This window comes from Sturnira hondurensis, unplaced genomic scaffold (assembly GCF_014824575.4).
Source record: "Sturnira hondurensis isolate 20B ecotype Veracruz unplaced genomic scaffold, ASM1482457v3 Scaffold0009733, whole genome shotgun sequence".
Classification (NCBI taxonomy): Eukaryota; Metazoa; Chordata; class Mammalia; order Chiroptera; family Phyllostomidae; genus Sturnira; species Sturnira hondurensis.
The window spans coordinates 5,489,839-5,501,726 of NW_028082364.1; the positions used below are offsets into that span (position 1 = coordinate 5,489,839).

An 11,888-nucleotide genomic window follows, 5' to 3' on the forward strand; every position below is an offset into this window, starting at 1 on the left:
TTACAATTTGGTCCCATTATGTCCTGGCTCTTGGTGAGGAGACCTGGTTATTTTTCCCAAGCCTGCAGTGGATTGGGGTGGACAGCCAGCTACCTGTGTTCATGTACTTCGTTCAGTGACCATGCTCTGGAGTGGGTGTGTCACCCCGGTTTAGAGGTGAGGAAGCTTGCTGGAGATGGCAGTTGGTAAGCAGGAGCGTGGGTTTCCAGCTCAGGTCATTTGTTCCCAGCGTCTTGAACAAGACGCTCACCTGCCTCCTCCCGTCGATGGCTCCAGCTCCCACTAGGCCAGCTCATGTGCAGGTCTCCCTGACGGTAGGCAAGCTTCGGGGTGTTTCAGGGAAGACTGGTGAGGAAAAGCTGGAAACCCACCCCGGGGAGAGAGAGCCCGGACGTCGGGTGGGTAACTAATTTGGGGCTTCAGCACTTTTTTCCTCAACTTTTTGAATTTACTTTCTGCAAAAGAAAAAATAACAGTACAGTAAGCCTCTGTGTTGCCCCTCCTCCACAGTTGGCCACAACATTTTATTTCTGGTCACTGTTTAAATACCATTGTTTCCTTTACAACGTGGGGGTGGGACCACTTTCCTGTTGTGCAGATGGGGAAGATGACATTCAGGTCTCGGCAAAACCTGGATGCGAGCCCGGGGCTTGGACCAGAAGTTGACTCCTTCCACTCCGAAACCCCCATGCCCCAGAGTGGGAGGCTCCAGGCACAGGTGCCCTCCCACAGGTGCCCCCGGGGCCCTGAGCCCAGTGAACCAAGCAGCCTCCTCAGGGGTGGGACCCTCCCTGGACTCTTCCCTACTGAGCAAGTTGCAGATGGAACAAAGGGGTCTGGCAGCTTCAAACTTACATGTTCCCGATGGAGGATTTGACCAAGGAGGACAGCAGCGTGGCTCAGCCTGGTACACATGGCGCCTGACTGTTGTCTTCAGCAAATGCCAGCAGGCCCGACTGAGCACTGGACCCTGAAAGGAGTCAAAACACGACCACACTCCAGGCTGCCTCCAGGTCCCTGTGGGCGAGTTCTAAATGCAGAGGTGTTTGGGTGCTGGGCCTCCGGGGAGATAGCTGCAGGAGTAGCCCAGGGCCTCCGGGCCTTTGCTCCTCCCCGGCTCCCAGCACAGGGTCCAGACCCCAGCTGCTCAGCATGTGCCCCTCGAGGCTGTGCTTCACCCTCCCCCTGCAATTTCCTGTTGCAGGGGGACAGCTGGAGCCGGGGTTAGGGTCTGGTGTGGCTCTGAGATCTGCAGCTGATCTGGGAATAATTTGAAACTAAATCCTCAGCTCCTTGGAAGCCTTTTATGAAATCGTTGCGAGTTTATTAACAACAGCTGTGGCCACACATGACCTGGCTCCCACCCCCACCCCACCCCCAGCACTGCAGGAGGGAAGCCACAGTTGACTTGCAATTCCCAGTCACCTTTGTAAGGGGAGAAGAAGTTAAATGAAGAAGAAAAGTCACCCAACCTTTCTCCTTGGTCACAGGAGGCTGGACGGCAGGCAAGCAGCCAGCCCTGGTGACAGAAATGTTGAGAAAAACAGGCTCAGAAGGACTGGCGGAATCTACTGCAATACTGCCCTGTGCCAAGGGCTAAACGTCCGTCCGTCTCAGGCACCTTTCAGCGAGTGCCTGGCAGTTGTCGTTAATACTTGCCTGGGGAAACGTGCTTTCTTGCTGTAGAACACTTGCAGTTTTTGTTTTGGGGTTTTATTTTGTTTTTAAGTTTTACTTCATTTTTAGAGGGGAAAGGAGGGAGGGAAAGAAGCGTCACTGTTTGGTTGTCTCTCATGCGCCCCCTCCTGGGGACCTGGCTGGCAACCTAGGCATGTGCCCTGACTGGGAATCGAACCTGCCACCCTTTGCTTGGCTTGGCTTGGCTTGGCTTGGCTTGGCTGGCCCTCAATCCACTGAACCACAGCAGCCAGGGCTTATTTTCTCTGCCCTTTTGCTCCCCAGTCTAGACCTTGCTGCCCTGGTAGAGCTGCAGGCTTCCTTGTTGCAGCGAGACGGCGGGGGAGGGGGCGGGGGGCGGGGGGGCAGGGTTTTTTTTGGTTTGTTTTTAAAAAATTTTTTTAGAACCTCTGGTGAATTCTACCTCACTTCCTGCCAGCGGCTGCATGCTGAGTCCGTGTTTGGCAAGGCCGGGCCCTGCCATCCACTGCTCCCGCCCCCCCACCGTATTTCCCCACCCACCTCCCCAGGAAGCGTGAAGCAGGCATGCCAGAGTCAGGCCAGCACTTTCTGCATCCTGCTGAGCTCAGGAATTCAGGGAAAGGAAGGAAGCAAAGCCTTCCCCTGTTCAGATGCACCCCACTCCGTTCTTCATTTAAAGTGTCATCTAGTCTGCCAGGCCGTGAGACTGCGTGCCCCGTTTGCTATGGCCCTTTGTCCTGTGCCCGGGCTCCTCGTGGATGCTCCTCGCCTGTGCATGTCCCCGTCGTGGTTCCCCTGGCCTTCCCAGAGTGACACGGGTGGCTCACTTCCACTGCATCTGGTGTTTTGTTACACGCAGTCTTTTGAGACCCACCCCTCTTGAGACATCTTGATCACTTACCAGTGACCACCCCCTCCCATCTCAACCTAGTGCTGCTTATGTGCACGTTCTGCAGATCTGCTGGGGAGTTTTCCTTGAGGTTAGGAGGGGCCAGGAAGAGGACAGAGAAGGGAACTCATTGAGACCTACTAGGTGTCTTAAAGGCCAGGGAGAGTTTTGCTGGGTCGGGGTGGGGGGTGGACCTCGGCAGCCTTTCACTGGGGCTGTGAGGGGATGGCACCCAGCCTGCCCCTGAGGTTTCTGGGCTCCCGAGCTCCTGGCTCCCACTGGGCCAGAGGAGCCTGCTGGCTTCATCTCTGAGGCCAAGCGCCAGGGAGGCCCATCCAAGAGCTTCGCCTGGGTCATCTTGGGGATGGCACACGTGCTTCTAGGTGAGCCGACCCCAGAGAATAAGAATTCCCGCAAACTCTCCAGGGGTTTCCCCCTTCTCTGCTGTGTTGGCTATTTGTCTCCTTGAGTGCAGCTGTTTTGTTTTGCCCTATTCTGCATGTAGTGGAGAAAGATTTCAGAGTTCTGCTCATTCCAGAGAGAAAGAACCCTCTTGTATTTCAAGAAGGGTAAGATGCACTCTTTCTAGAACAAAGCAGGACCTAAAAATAGTCACCTCTGACTGAGATGAGGGTGGGGTGGGGCCGGCAGGGTTCCTGGCCCCGCCAGAAGCCTCGGCTTGGGAGCCTGTCATCTGTCTGTGTGAGGAGGGAGCTCGGGCTCTGAGGCCGGGCGTCCTGGATTTGAGCCTCCCAGGACCTCAGTTTCCTCCTCGTCTGTGCCGTGGGGATTGGTTAATAGCACCTAACTCACAGGGTCGTTATGGACGTGACTGCTGTGTGAGGAGCTCAGAGGAGCTGCTGGCTCGGAGCCCCCAGCACACCTGGCTTTCCGGTGAGGGGCGCAGCCCTGCAGGAGGGCCCTCCGCCGTCCTCTTTCCTCCCGTTGTTCCCCACTTCCAGCGGCCTGGCCTGGGTCCTAGGCCTGGGTCCTAGATCCACAGCAGGAGGGCGAGCCTTTTCCCGCAGGTGTCCTTATTCACTGTGAATGGTGACAGTCCGGTTGCCTGGCACGCGTCCTGAGGGAGCTCACCTCCAGGAGGGCTTCTGCAGCCCCCTCTGTCCCTCAGCCCCAAACCCAGGAAGTGTTTTGATGAGGGGCCAGTGTCCATATTTTATTTCAAAATAACCATACACTTGCCTTCAGTCTTTAGAGAGAGGGCGAGAAACATCAGTTGGTTGCCTCTCACATGCCAGTGACCCCTTGGTTCACCGGCCAGTGCTCAATCCACTGAGCCACACCAGCCAGGGCCTCACTCTTTTTTTTAACATTAATTTTTTTAATTGTGGTGAAAAATATATGAAATTTACCATTTTTGAAATGTACAGTTCAACCTGCTTTCACTCTTTATTTGAGGAATTTAAAATGCTTAAGGGAAACTGCTTGTGAAAGGAACTTAGACCCCACCCCAGAGGAAGTAAGAGATCTTCCCTTTAGAATCTAATGTATTTGGCTAGAATGTAACCATAAATACGTATATATTGTGCAGTGTTTTAGAACTTAGTTTCCAAACACAATGAGTGTCCTGTGGCTCCAACCAGCTAGAGAAAGTTGAAAACTGAAACTCCTGACCCATATTCCCGGTGTACCTGACAATTTACTCCTTATTGATGTTCACAATCACTGCTCAAAACAGCTGAGCGCTGACATTTTCTGCTGAAATACAGACCGAATTCAGACTCTAAGGGCACTGCCTGCAGGGGAAGGGCGGGGCTTAAGGACAAGAGGCCTCGAGTCCACTGGCCAGATCAGGAGTGATCAGAGCCAAGGAAGGAAGGAACAGGCTCCAGCCTACTCTTCACAAGGTGAAGGCCCGGGACTCCAGGAAGAGTCCCTGCCAGCACGTGTGCCCACCGCCCTGTTCTCCAGAAGCCAGTGGACCCCTGTCGGGACTCAGACCCACCCACAGGGTTGCTAACACGGTGCTCACTCGGGGCCGAGCTTCTGCCACAGCATTTGGATTTATTACAGGAAACTTAACGTTGATGACAGGCAGGTGCCCTGCCCACCCACCCTCTCCACAGTGTGATAGAGGACCTGGAGTCTTGTCCCCAAAGGGAAGTCTCTCTCAGCCCTCATTCTTCCTCCATCCTGTCAGAACTGTGTGGGCTGGCCACTGGCACTGATCCCAGCACAAACCCAGAAGCTCCAGAAGGGGAGGGGTCAGTCTGCCTTGCTGTTCGCGGTGCAGCCAGCCTGGCAGGGCCTGATGCATGCCAGACGCTCAGCGCTCCTTTTTCTTTTTCTTTTTCTTTTTTTTAATTTTATTTATCTTTAGAGGGGAAAGAGAGAGGGAGAGAAACATCAATGTATGGATGCCTTTCCTGCGTCCCCTGCTGGGAGTTGGCCTGCAGGGAACCAGCCTGCAACCCAGGCATGTGCCCTGACTGGGAATCGAACCTCGATGGTGTGGTTCACAGGCCTGTGCTCAATCCACTGAGCCACACCAACCAGGGCTTTTTTCTTTTTCTTAAGACTTTCTTTCTTTCTTTCTTTATTTGTGTGTTTATTTAGAGAGGGGAAGGGAGGGGAAAAGAAAGGGAAACATCGATGTGCAAGAGAAACATGGATCAGTTGCCTCTTGAACACCCCCAACAGGGGACCTGGCCCACAATGCAGGCATGTGCCCAGACCAGGAATTGAACATGTGACCTTTCAGTTCACAGGACAGCGCCCAACCCACTGAGCCACACCGGCCAGGGCCAGTGCTGCCTCCTGCAGGAAGGGTGCGTGCGCCCTCACTTCCCAGTCCGACCAAGCGCGGGCAGGGGAGCCTCACGGGTTTGTCTGTGGGTTCCCCGAGAGAGCCGTTGGAGTGGGGCCGTAGAGTGGTCTGGAGCGCCTGCCGCCGCCCCCACGAGCGAGCCATTACGTAGCTCGCTGAATAGCTCACTGTCTCTGGGACCTGTTTTCCGTGCTGTAAAGGAAGTTGGAATGGGCAATTTCCAGGGTACCTTGTGTGCCAACAGAGGCCTTGAGCCTCCCTCTGGGGACTGCTGGGCGTGAGCACACCTAGGTGATATGGTAGAAATAGGGACAAGGTGTTGGTGCAGGTGATGAAGGTAATGCACTAATAATGATAACTTAAAAATAACCAGAGTCAGGAAACCTGTCATTTGTGCCATAAAAAAGGCACTGAGTTCTGACCGGTGGGGCTCAGTGGAACATCGTCCCATAAACCAAAGGTCGCAGGTTCAGTTGTAGGTCAGGGCACATCCCTGGGTTCCAGGTTTGGTCCTTGGACCCCGCGTGTTAGAGGCAGCCATTCGATCTTCCTCTGTCCCATCAACGTGTTTCTCCCCCCCTCTCCCCTTCCCTTCCTCTCTCTCTAAAATTGACAAGTATGTCGTTAGGTGAGGAGTTAGAAAAAGCCACTGAGAAACGTTGGGGTCATCTTCCAACCTGTACCACTTTTTCTTCGCTAGAACTTAGCCAAAAGGCCGAGAAGTGATGTGCTGCTTTTTCTTGAAACTTCTTTGTCTAAACTCTGTGCTGCCGTTCGCTCGACTTTCCTTCCCGAATAGTGAGTGCCTGCTTCCTGCCGCATCCTCCGCACGCTCGCTCTCCGCCAGCCCCTAGCACAGTCTGCGCAGACGAGGGGCTGAGGTTGGGCTCCGGAGCCCGCCCCAGGTTACTGGTCGAGAGGCAGAGGCCACTGCGCTCCCACTTTTCATCCCGACCAATGTCCTTGTTGTTTTTGCTCTGGTTACCCTTTTTCTAGGCCTGCCACTGGCACCAAACTAGAGGTTTGCCAGCTCCTAATTTAGACAGTGGGTAGAATTTATCTTGACACACACAGGGAGCCCTCAGGCTACCCACCACACTCTAAGCCCCTGCAGCTTCTCGTGTCCGTGGGCATGTGAATGTGTCATGAGCAGTGAGTCCCTCACACGGAGTGTTTGCAAAGAGGCTGGGTGACCATGTCTTGGATTTTTTTTTTTTTAGCATTTTTATGTATCACCTGGGGCTGGACAGGACACCTATCGGGATCCCTCCTGGACATGTGATCCTCTGGTGTGCGCAGGCACTTGGCAGCTTCTCAAATGCATGATGGGATCTTAGCCTTTGTCACCTCTCCTCTTCCCCTTGCCTTGCTCATGACACCTGGCCAGGTGAGGCTGAGGAGACTTAGATGTATAATAAGAATTTCCCAATGTCAGAGTTGGAAAGAACCCTTGAAACCTTGAGCCCATTGAGTCCAGACCATCATGTGGTGTCCGAGGCCTGGAGGACAGAAGTGAAGTTGCCAGGGTCCCCACTGCCGCTGGCAGTGTAGCTCGTACACGTAACACGGTTCCTCTGCGCGGTGGCTGCTCGCTCGCCCATCAGCTTCACTGTTGGTCAGAGGCTTCACTGGCAGGCTCAGGGCAGTGCCCAGCACAGCGCGTGTCTGGCACACGCTGACGGAGGGGTGGTGTCTCCGGAAGCCCTGAGGGCTCGAGAACGTGTGGTGGAATCCTGGGTTGCTGGCTGGGCTGTGACGCTGATGGCACGCCAAGTAAACAGGCAGACTGTCCCTGCTTAGCTCCACAACGGGACTGCCACAGTCTTTCTGGTCCAAGGGGGCCCCTTCTCGGATTTCCAGGGGTCCTTCCTGGCTCCTGTGCGCCCCTCTGTGGTCCTCCGTCCCATCTGAGAAGTTCCGTGGGTGTCAGCACACTGTCTGAGCCTCAGGTCGGCAGGAGTCCAGACCTGGCGCTGACGCTATTCTGCCCAGAGCACACCTGACCATGAGCAGGCTCTCGAAGTGCTGAAACTTGCTTGTGCCCTGCCGCCCTCATGGTGGGCACTACTGCCCCTCCCCATACTCTGGCTTGGCTGCTTTTAACTCCTGGAGAAGTAGCTGGAAGACCCCCCAGAACAGACCAGGCCTGCCTGTCACTCATTTGCATTGGTGCCGTGGATACATGCAAGTTTGGCTGCAGAGCCCTCTCCTCCTCACCGAGCCCCGCCCCCGAAAGGCAAGGCCTCTTCCCAAAGCCTCCACATCCATGTCCACGCTGGTGCTGCAGCAGCCCTGCCATCAGCCGGCAGAGACGTGCATCTTGGGGGGGGTTCAAGACTCCAGATCACTGAGAATCCGCTTTGCTAGGCCATTGAGCCATGACTGAACTTAGCACATAGCGTAAGGCAGGCGCAGTTGGAGTGGTCATCCCGGTCAACAGCTCAGTGCTCTCCCCACAGTGCCCAGGGTAGGTGGAGATGTGGGAACTACCTGCTTGCCCAGTGTGGCCCCCAGAGCCTCCCCAGGGAAGTCCATGCATCTGCCAGTGCCCAGAGCCCCTCCTTGCTCCTGTCCCCAGGCTGGAATAATCCACATTTGAGGTGCCAGTTAGCAGGCCCACCAGGTGTTGGGTTTGGAAGGTAGAATTGCCAGGGTCTCTGCTTATCAGTTCTGCCTCGCCCTGTACGCTAGCCTGGCCCCGGCCACCGCGCTGCTGGCAGGGTGCCGCTGCTTCTACGACCCACCATCATTGAGGCATTAAAGGCCAGCTGAGGGGCTCAGTGGGCCTCAGTGGCCATTTGTCCAGTGAGTCGGCAAGACCGCTGGGTTCCACACAAGCTTTGCACTCAGAGTCTGTAAGCTCAGGATTCGCCAGGCCCTGCCTGCCCCAGACTCACCCACTTCCCAAACCCTCGGAGCTACAAGAGAGGTTCTCCTTTTGCTCACCCTACAGCTGAGTGAGCAAAGCAGGCTCTCGGCTCAGTGCCCAGAAGCCCACCTGCCATGCACAGACCCTGTGCCTTCGTCCCAGCTTTTCAGAGGGGCTTCCTCCTGGAACTCCTCCAGTGAGGAAGGAAGGAGGTTTTCAGGAACTGGGAATGAGTGGCGTGCAGGCCCGAGCCCCCGCTGGTCAGCAGCAGGTTTTTGTCTTCTCCCCAGTGCTGGCCAGTGGCAAACCGGTGTCCCCAATATCCCAGTGGGGCCTCCCCACTGCATGCAGCCAGCTGAGAGCCAGTGTATTTATCATCTTGTTCTTCCAGGAAGATGATGAGAAGCTAATTGAGGAAATCCAGAAGGAAGCGGAAGAGGAACAGAAAAGGAAGAATGGAGGCAAGTGCTCCGCGCCACCCCACCTCTCACAGGGCCGGCACCCGGCGCGTTCCCCGCTGCTGGCTCTCCCCGGGGACCCTGGTGCTCACCCAGCCAGGGGCCACCCAGGGAGTGCAGCACTCGGGTGGCTGTAGATACACAGCACATCCTGCTTCCCCGGGGGGAAGCCATAAAAGCTTAGGTGTGGTTTTAGTGTCTCCTTGATGGCAGGAAGGTCCCAAGGGGTAGGTTTCAGCTTAGGAAGCAAGTAGCAGCCAAAAAGACATAAGGCCCACCCTGCGCTACCAATGAACCAAGTGGCATTTCTGCAGGTGGCCATTCAGGCCCTGGCTCTGCAGGGGAGTCTCAGAAGCTCAGCCTGTTCTAAACTGCATCAGTCCCCCACCTTCCAAGGTGGTCACAGTGGGGTGTCAGACGCAGATGGAAGGTTGATCTTATCCTTAGTGACAGCTGGAGGTGGGGGTGTTTGTACTTTAAGGGGCCTCACTGTGGCCCAACCAGCCCTCCTGTGTGTGCACAGTCACGGTTCCTCGCCACTGCCTCCTCCTCCTGGCTCCTGGCTCCTGGCTCCAGCCCACAGGCAGGTGGGACCCATGTCAGGGTGTGCCCCCAGGGGCAGAACCAGACCTGGGCATGGTCGGCTTTCACTGTTCTCTAATAAACCCTCTCTCCTTCCCAGAGAACACTTTCAAGCGCATCGGGCCCCCCTTGGAGAAGCCTCCAGAGAAAGTCCAGAGGATCGAAACCCTGCCAAGACCTGTCCCACAGAACTTGCACCAGCCGCAGATCCCCCCCTACGCCTTTGTGCACCCGCCCTTCCCCCTGCCGCCGGTGCGGCCCATGTTCAACAATTTCCCCCTCAACATGGGCCCCATCCCAGCACCCTATGTGCCTCCTCTGCCCAACATCCGGGTCAACTACGAGTTTGCCCCTGTCCACCTGCCCCTAGAGCACAACCTGCCCATGCACTTTGGTCCCCAGCCGCGCCATCGCTTCTGACACCTGAGCTGTGCCCACAGCACTGTCCGATCCGTAATAAAGCTGAAGTGACAAATGGTGCCGTTTGGAGAGAGCGGTGAGGCAGGAGTGCCGCCGAGGCCGGGCCTGCAGCTGCTCCTGTGCCTGAGGGCCTCCCGGGTGGCACGTGCTGCTCCAAGCCCAGCCGCTGGTCCCAGCGGAAAGGGCAGAGCGGTGGCCACAGGCCTAAGAGCACCACTCAGGGCAGGAAGGCTGCAGGCCATGTCCCCCATGTGTGGGATGCCACCTTGGTGGCAACTCAGGGTCCTCTGCCCTCCTGGCCTGTTCAGATGAAACCATCTCGTGCTGTGGGTTCTGTTCTGATTTGTCTAAGATGTTCACTGTTTCCTCACTCGGGGTTCGCCAGCCCTCCACGGCCCACGGGGTGCCGCTCTGTCTCTGGGAAGGCCAGTGTGCTCCAAGTCACGTGGCTCTGTCACCAGCCTGGCAAGGAGCAGCTCCCCTAAGGTTGGTGGGGGCAGTGGATGCCCCCCCACCCAAGGAGCTGCCCCCCTAGGTGCTCTGCAGGCCCGGCAGTGGCCTTTCTCGAGGTTAAGTTGTTCGGGGTCTGCGTGGGGTCTCTGCCATATTCTCAATGCCTTTTCCTATCTAGCCTCAGCCTGGGGTTTGGGCCACGTCTGAGGCTTTGCCCCACCCCTGGTCCCCCACTGTGGAATGTCAGCCCCCAGGCTGCAGAGCAGAGGCCTCTGCCAGGACTGCACCTCTGTCTCCCCAGGTTGGCCTGTTTCTGTTGCTGTGGCTCTGAGGTCCACGGGGCTCCCAGGAGCTCAGCACAGCCACGACCTCCCAGAGGAGGACAGAGTCCAGGCCTGTCCCCGACATGGCTTATGCTCCACCACCAGAGGCCTGCACCCCCCAGCCTGCTCCCTGCTTTGGCTCCCTGTCTGGTCACCTACTACTGTCCACTTCTTAGATGTATTTCAAGAATTAAAATGTGATAGGCCTGCTGAGTTGTGCTTCCCTGCCTTTCCCGTGGTGGGGCCCTTTGCAGGCAGACGGTCACCTGGGTGGCGTGCAGACGGGCCTGCTTTGAGTTTTCACTGCCTGCAGCGTCTCCTTGGGGGCCACCTGCTACTCACCGCCAGCCTCGATGGCAGTGACAGGTACCTCGGAAGCACATTCCCTATGTTTCCCCAAGGGAGTGTCTCTGAGAGCCATCAGCTGCCAACAGACATCCCACGAGATGGGGAGAGTGACTGCAGGCATGTCCTGCCCCACAGCCCAGGTAATGTGGCTCCATGGAGGGTTTCCGGCAGGTGGCATGCCCCTGTCACTGCCATCCAGGAAGTCCCCTAGGACCTGGCATGTGAAGAACCGGAATAATGGTTTCCCCTAAGGCCAGTCCGAGGACTTGTCCTTTGTGGGGATTTCTGGCTGTTTCTAGGTCACAGGGCTGCTCAGGAGGCATTTCTGCCGGTACCTGGTCCCTAACATTCTGCTTACCAGATGCAGGACAGTCCCTGCCGTGAGTTCCAACCCCACACGACCCACTGGGTTCTCAGTGTTGCAGAGGCAGGACCGAGACGGCTCCTCCAGAAGCAGCCGATCTAGCGATGGGGTCTGGGAGCGAGACGGAACCACCGTAATCACTGGAACAGCCAGCACTGAGCCGCGAGTTGCCAATGACGGCGATCCCACAGAGGTCAGCCCGCCTGGGGAAAAGCAGGAGTCCCAGAGGTGTCTGGCACCGTCCCCTCTCGGGGCAAGCACTTGCTCCCCAGAGCAGGGCACTGGCCAGCAACAGTCCCGTTCCACTTGCCTTAAAACTGGACAGAGGAATCTAGTATTTGCACTTAGCCAACAATTGTAAAACTTTTTTTTAAGTGCATGACCTGTTACTTTGTATAAAAATAGCAAAAATGATTAAGTTCTTTTCTTTCTGGTAGTAAAAGTACATAAAATACTTGTTTTAATAACTACTGTGTGTAAAAAGCCTGTATCATATGTACCTTGGACTTTTTTGTAAATAAATGTTTGTGCGCTCTGCTTCCCCTGGTTTCATTTCTCCACCTGGCAGGCAGGCGTTGCCACCCCCATGAAGTCGCGGGCTGCACAGACTGGCCCGATTCCCAGGGCAATGGGACCTGAACATCACTCGATGGAGACAGCAAGGCAGGATTCCAGCCCAGTGCAGCAGCTTGGGAAGGAAGGTGTTCCCGCCGCCCTGCGCCGGTGTGAGCCCGGTCA

At 56.2% G+C, this 11,888-nt stretch overlaps 1 protein-coding gene across 3 annotated transcripts in view; it reads left to right on the forward strand.

The window, feature by feature from the left end:
* The window catches only part of RNF216 (ring finger protein 216), a 118,444-nt gene extending 106,756 nt beyond the window's left edge, over positions 1-11,688 (forward strand). For all 3 annotated transcript variants that reach the window (XM_037057882.1, XM_037057884.1, XM_037057883.1), the window contains exons 16-17: positions 8,594-8,663; positions 9,343-11,688. In XM_037057882.1, the coding sequence (XP_036913777.1) occupies positions 8,594-8,663; positions 9,343-9,662 (390 nt within the window). In that variant the 3' untranslated portion in view covers positions 9,663-11,688. The remainder of the gene's footprint in view (positions 1-8,593; positions 8,664-9,342) is intronic.
* The last annotated feature ends 200 nt before the right edge of the window (positions 11,689-11,888 follow it).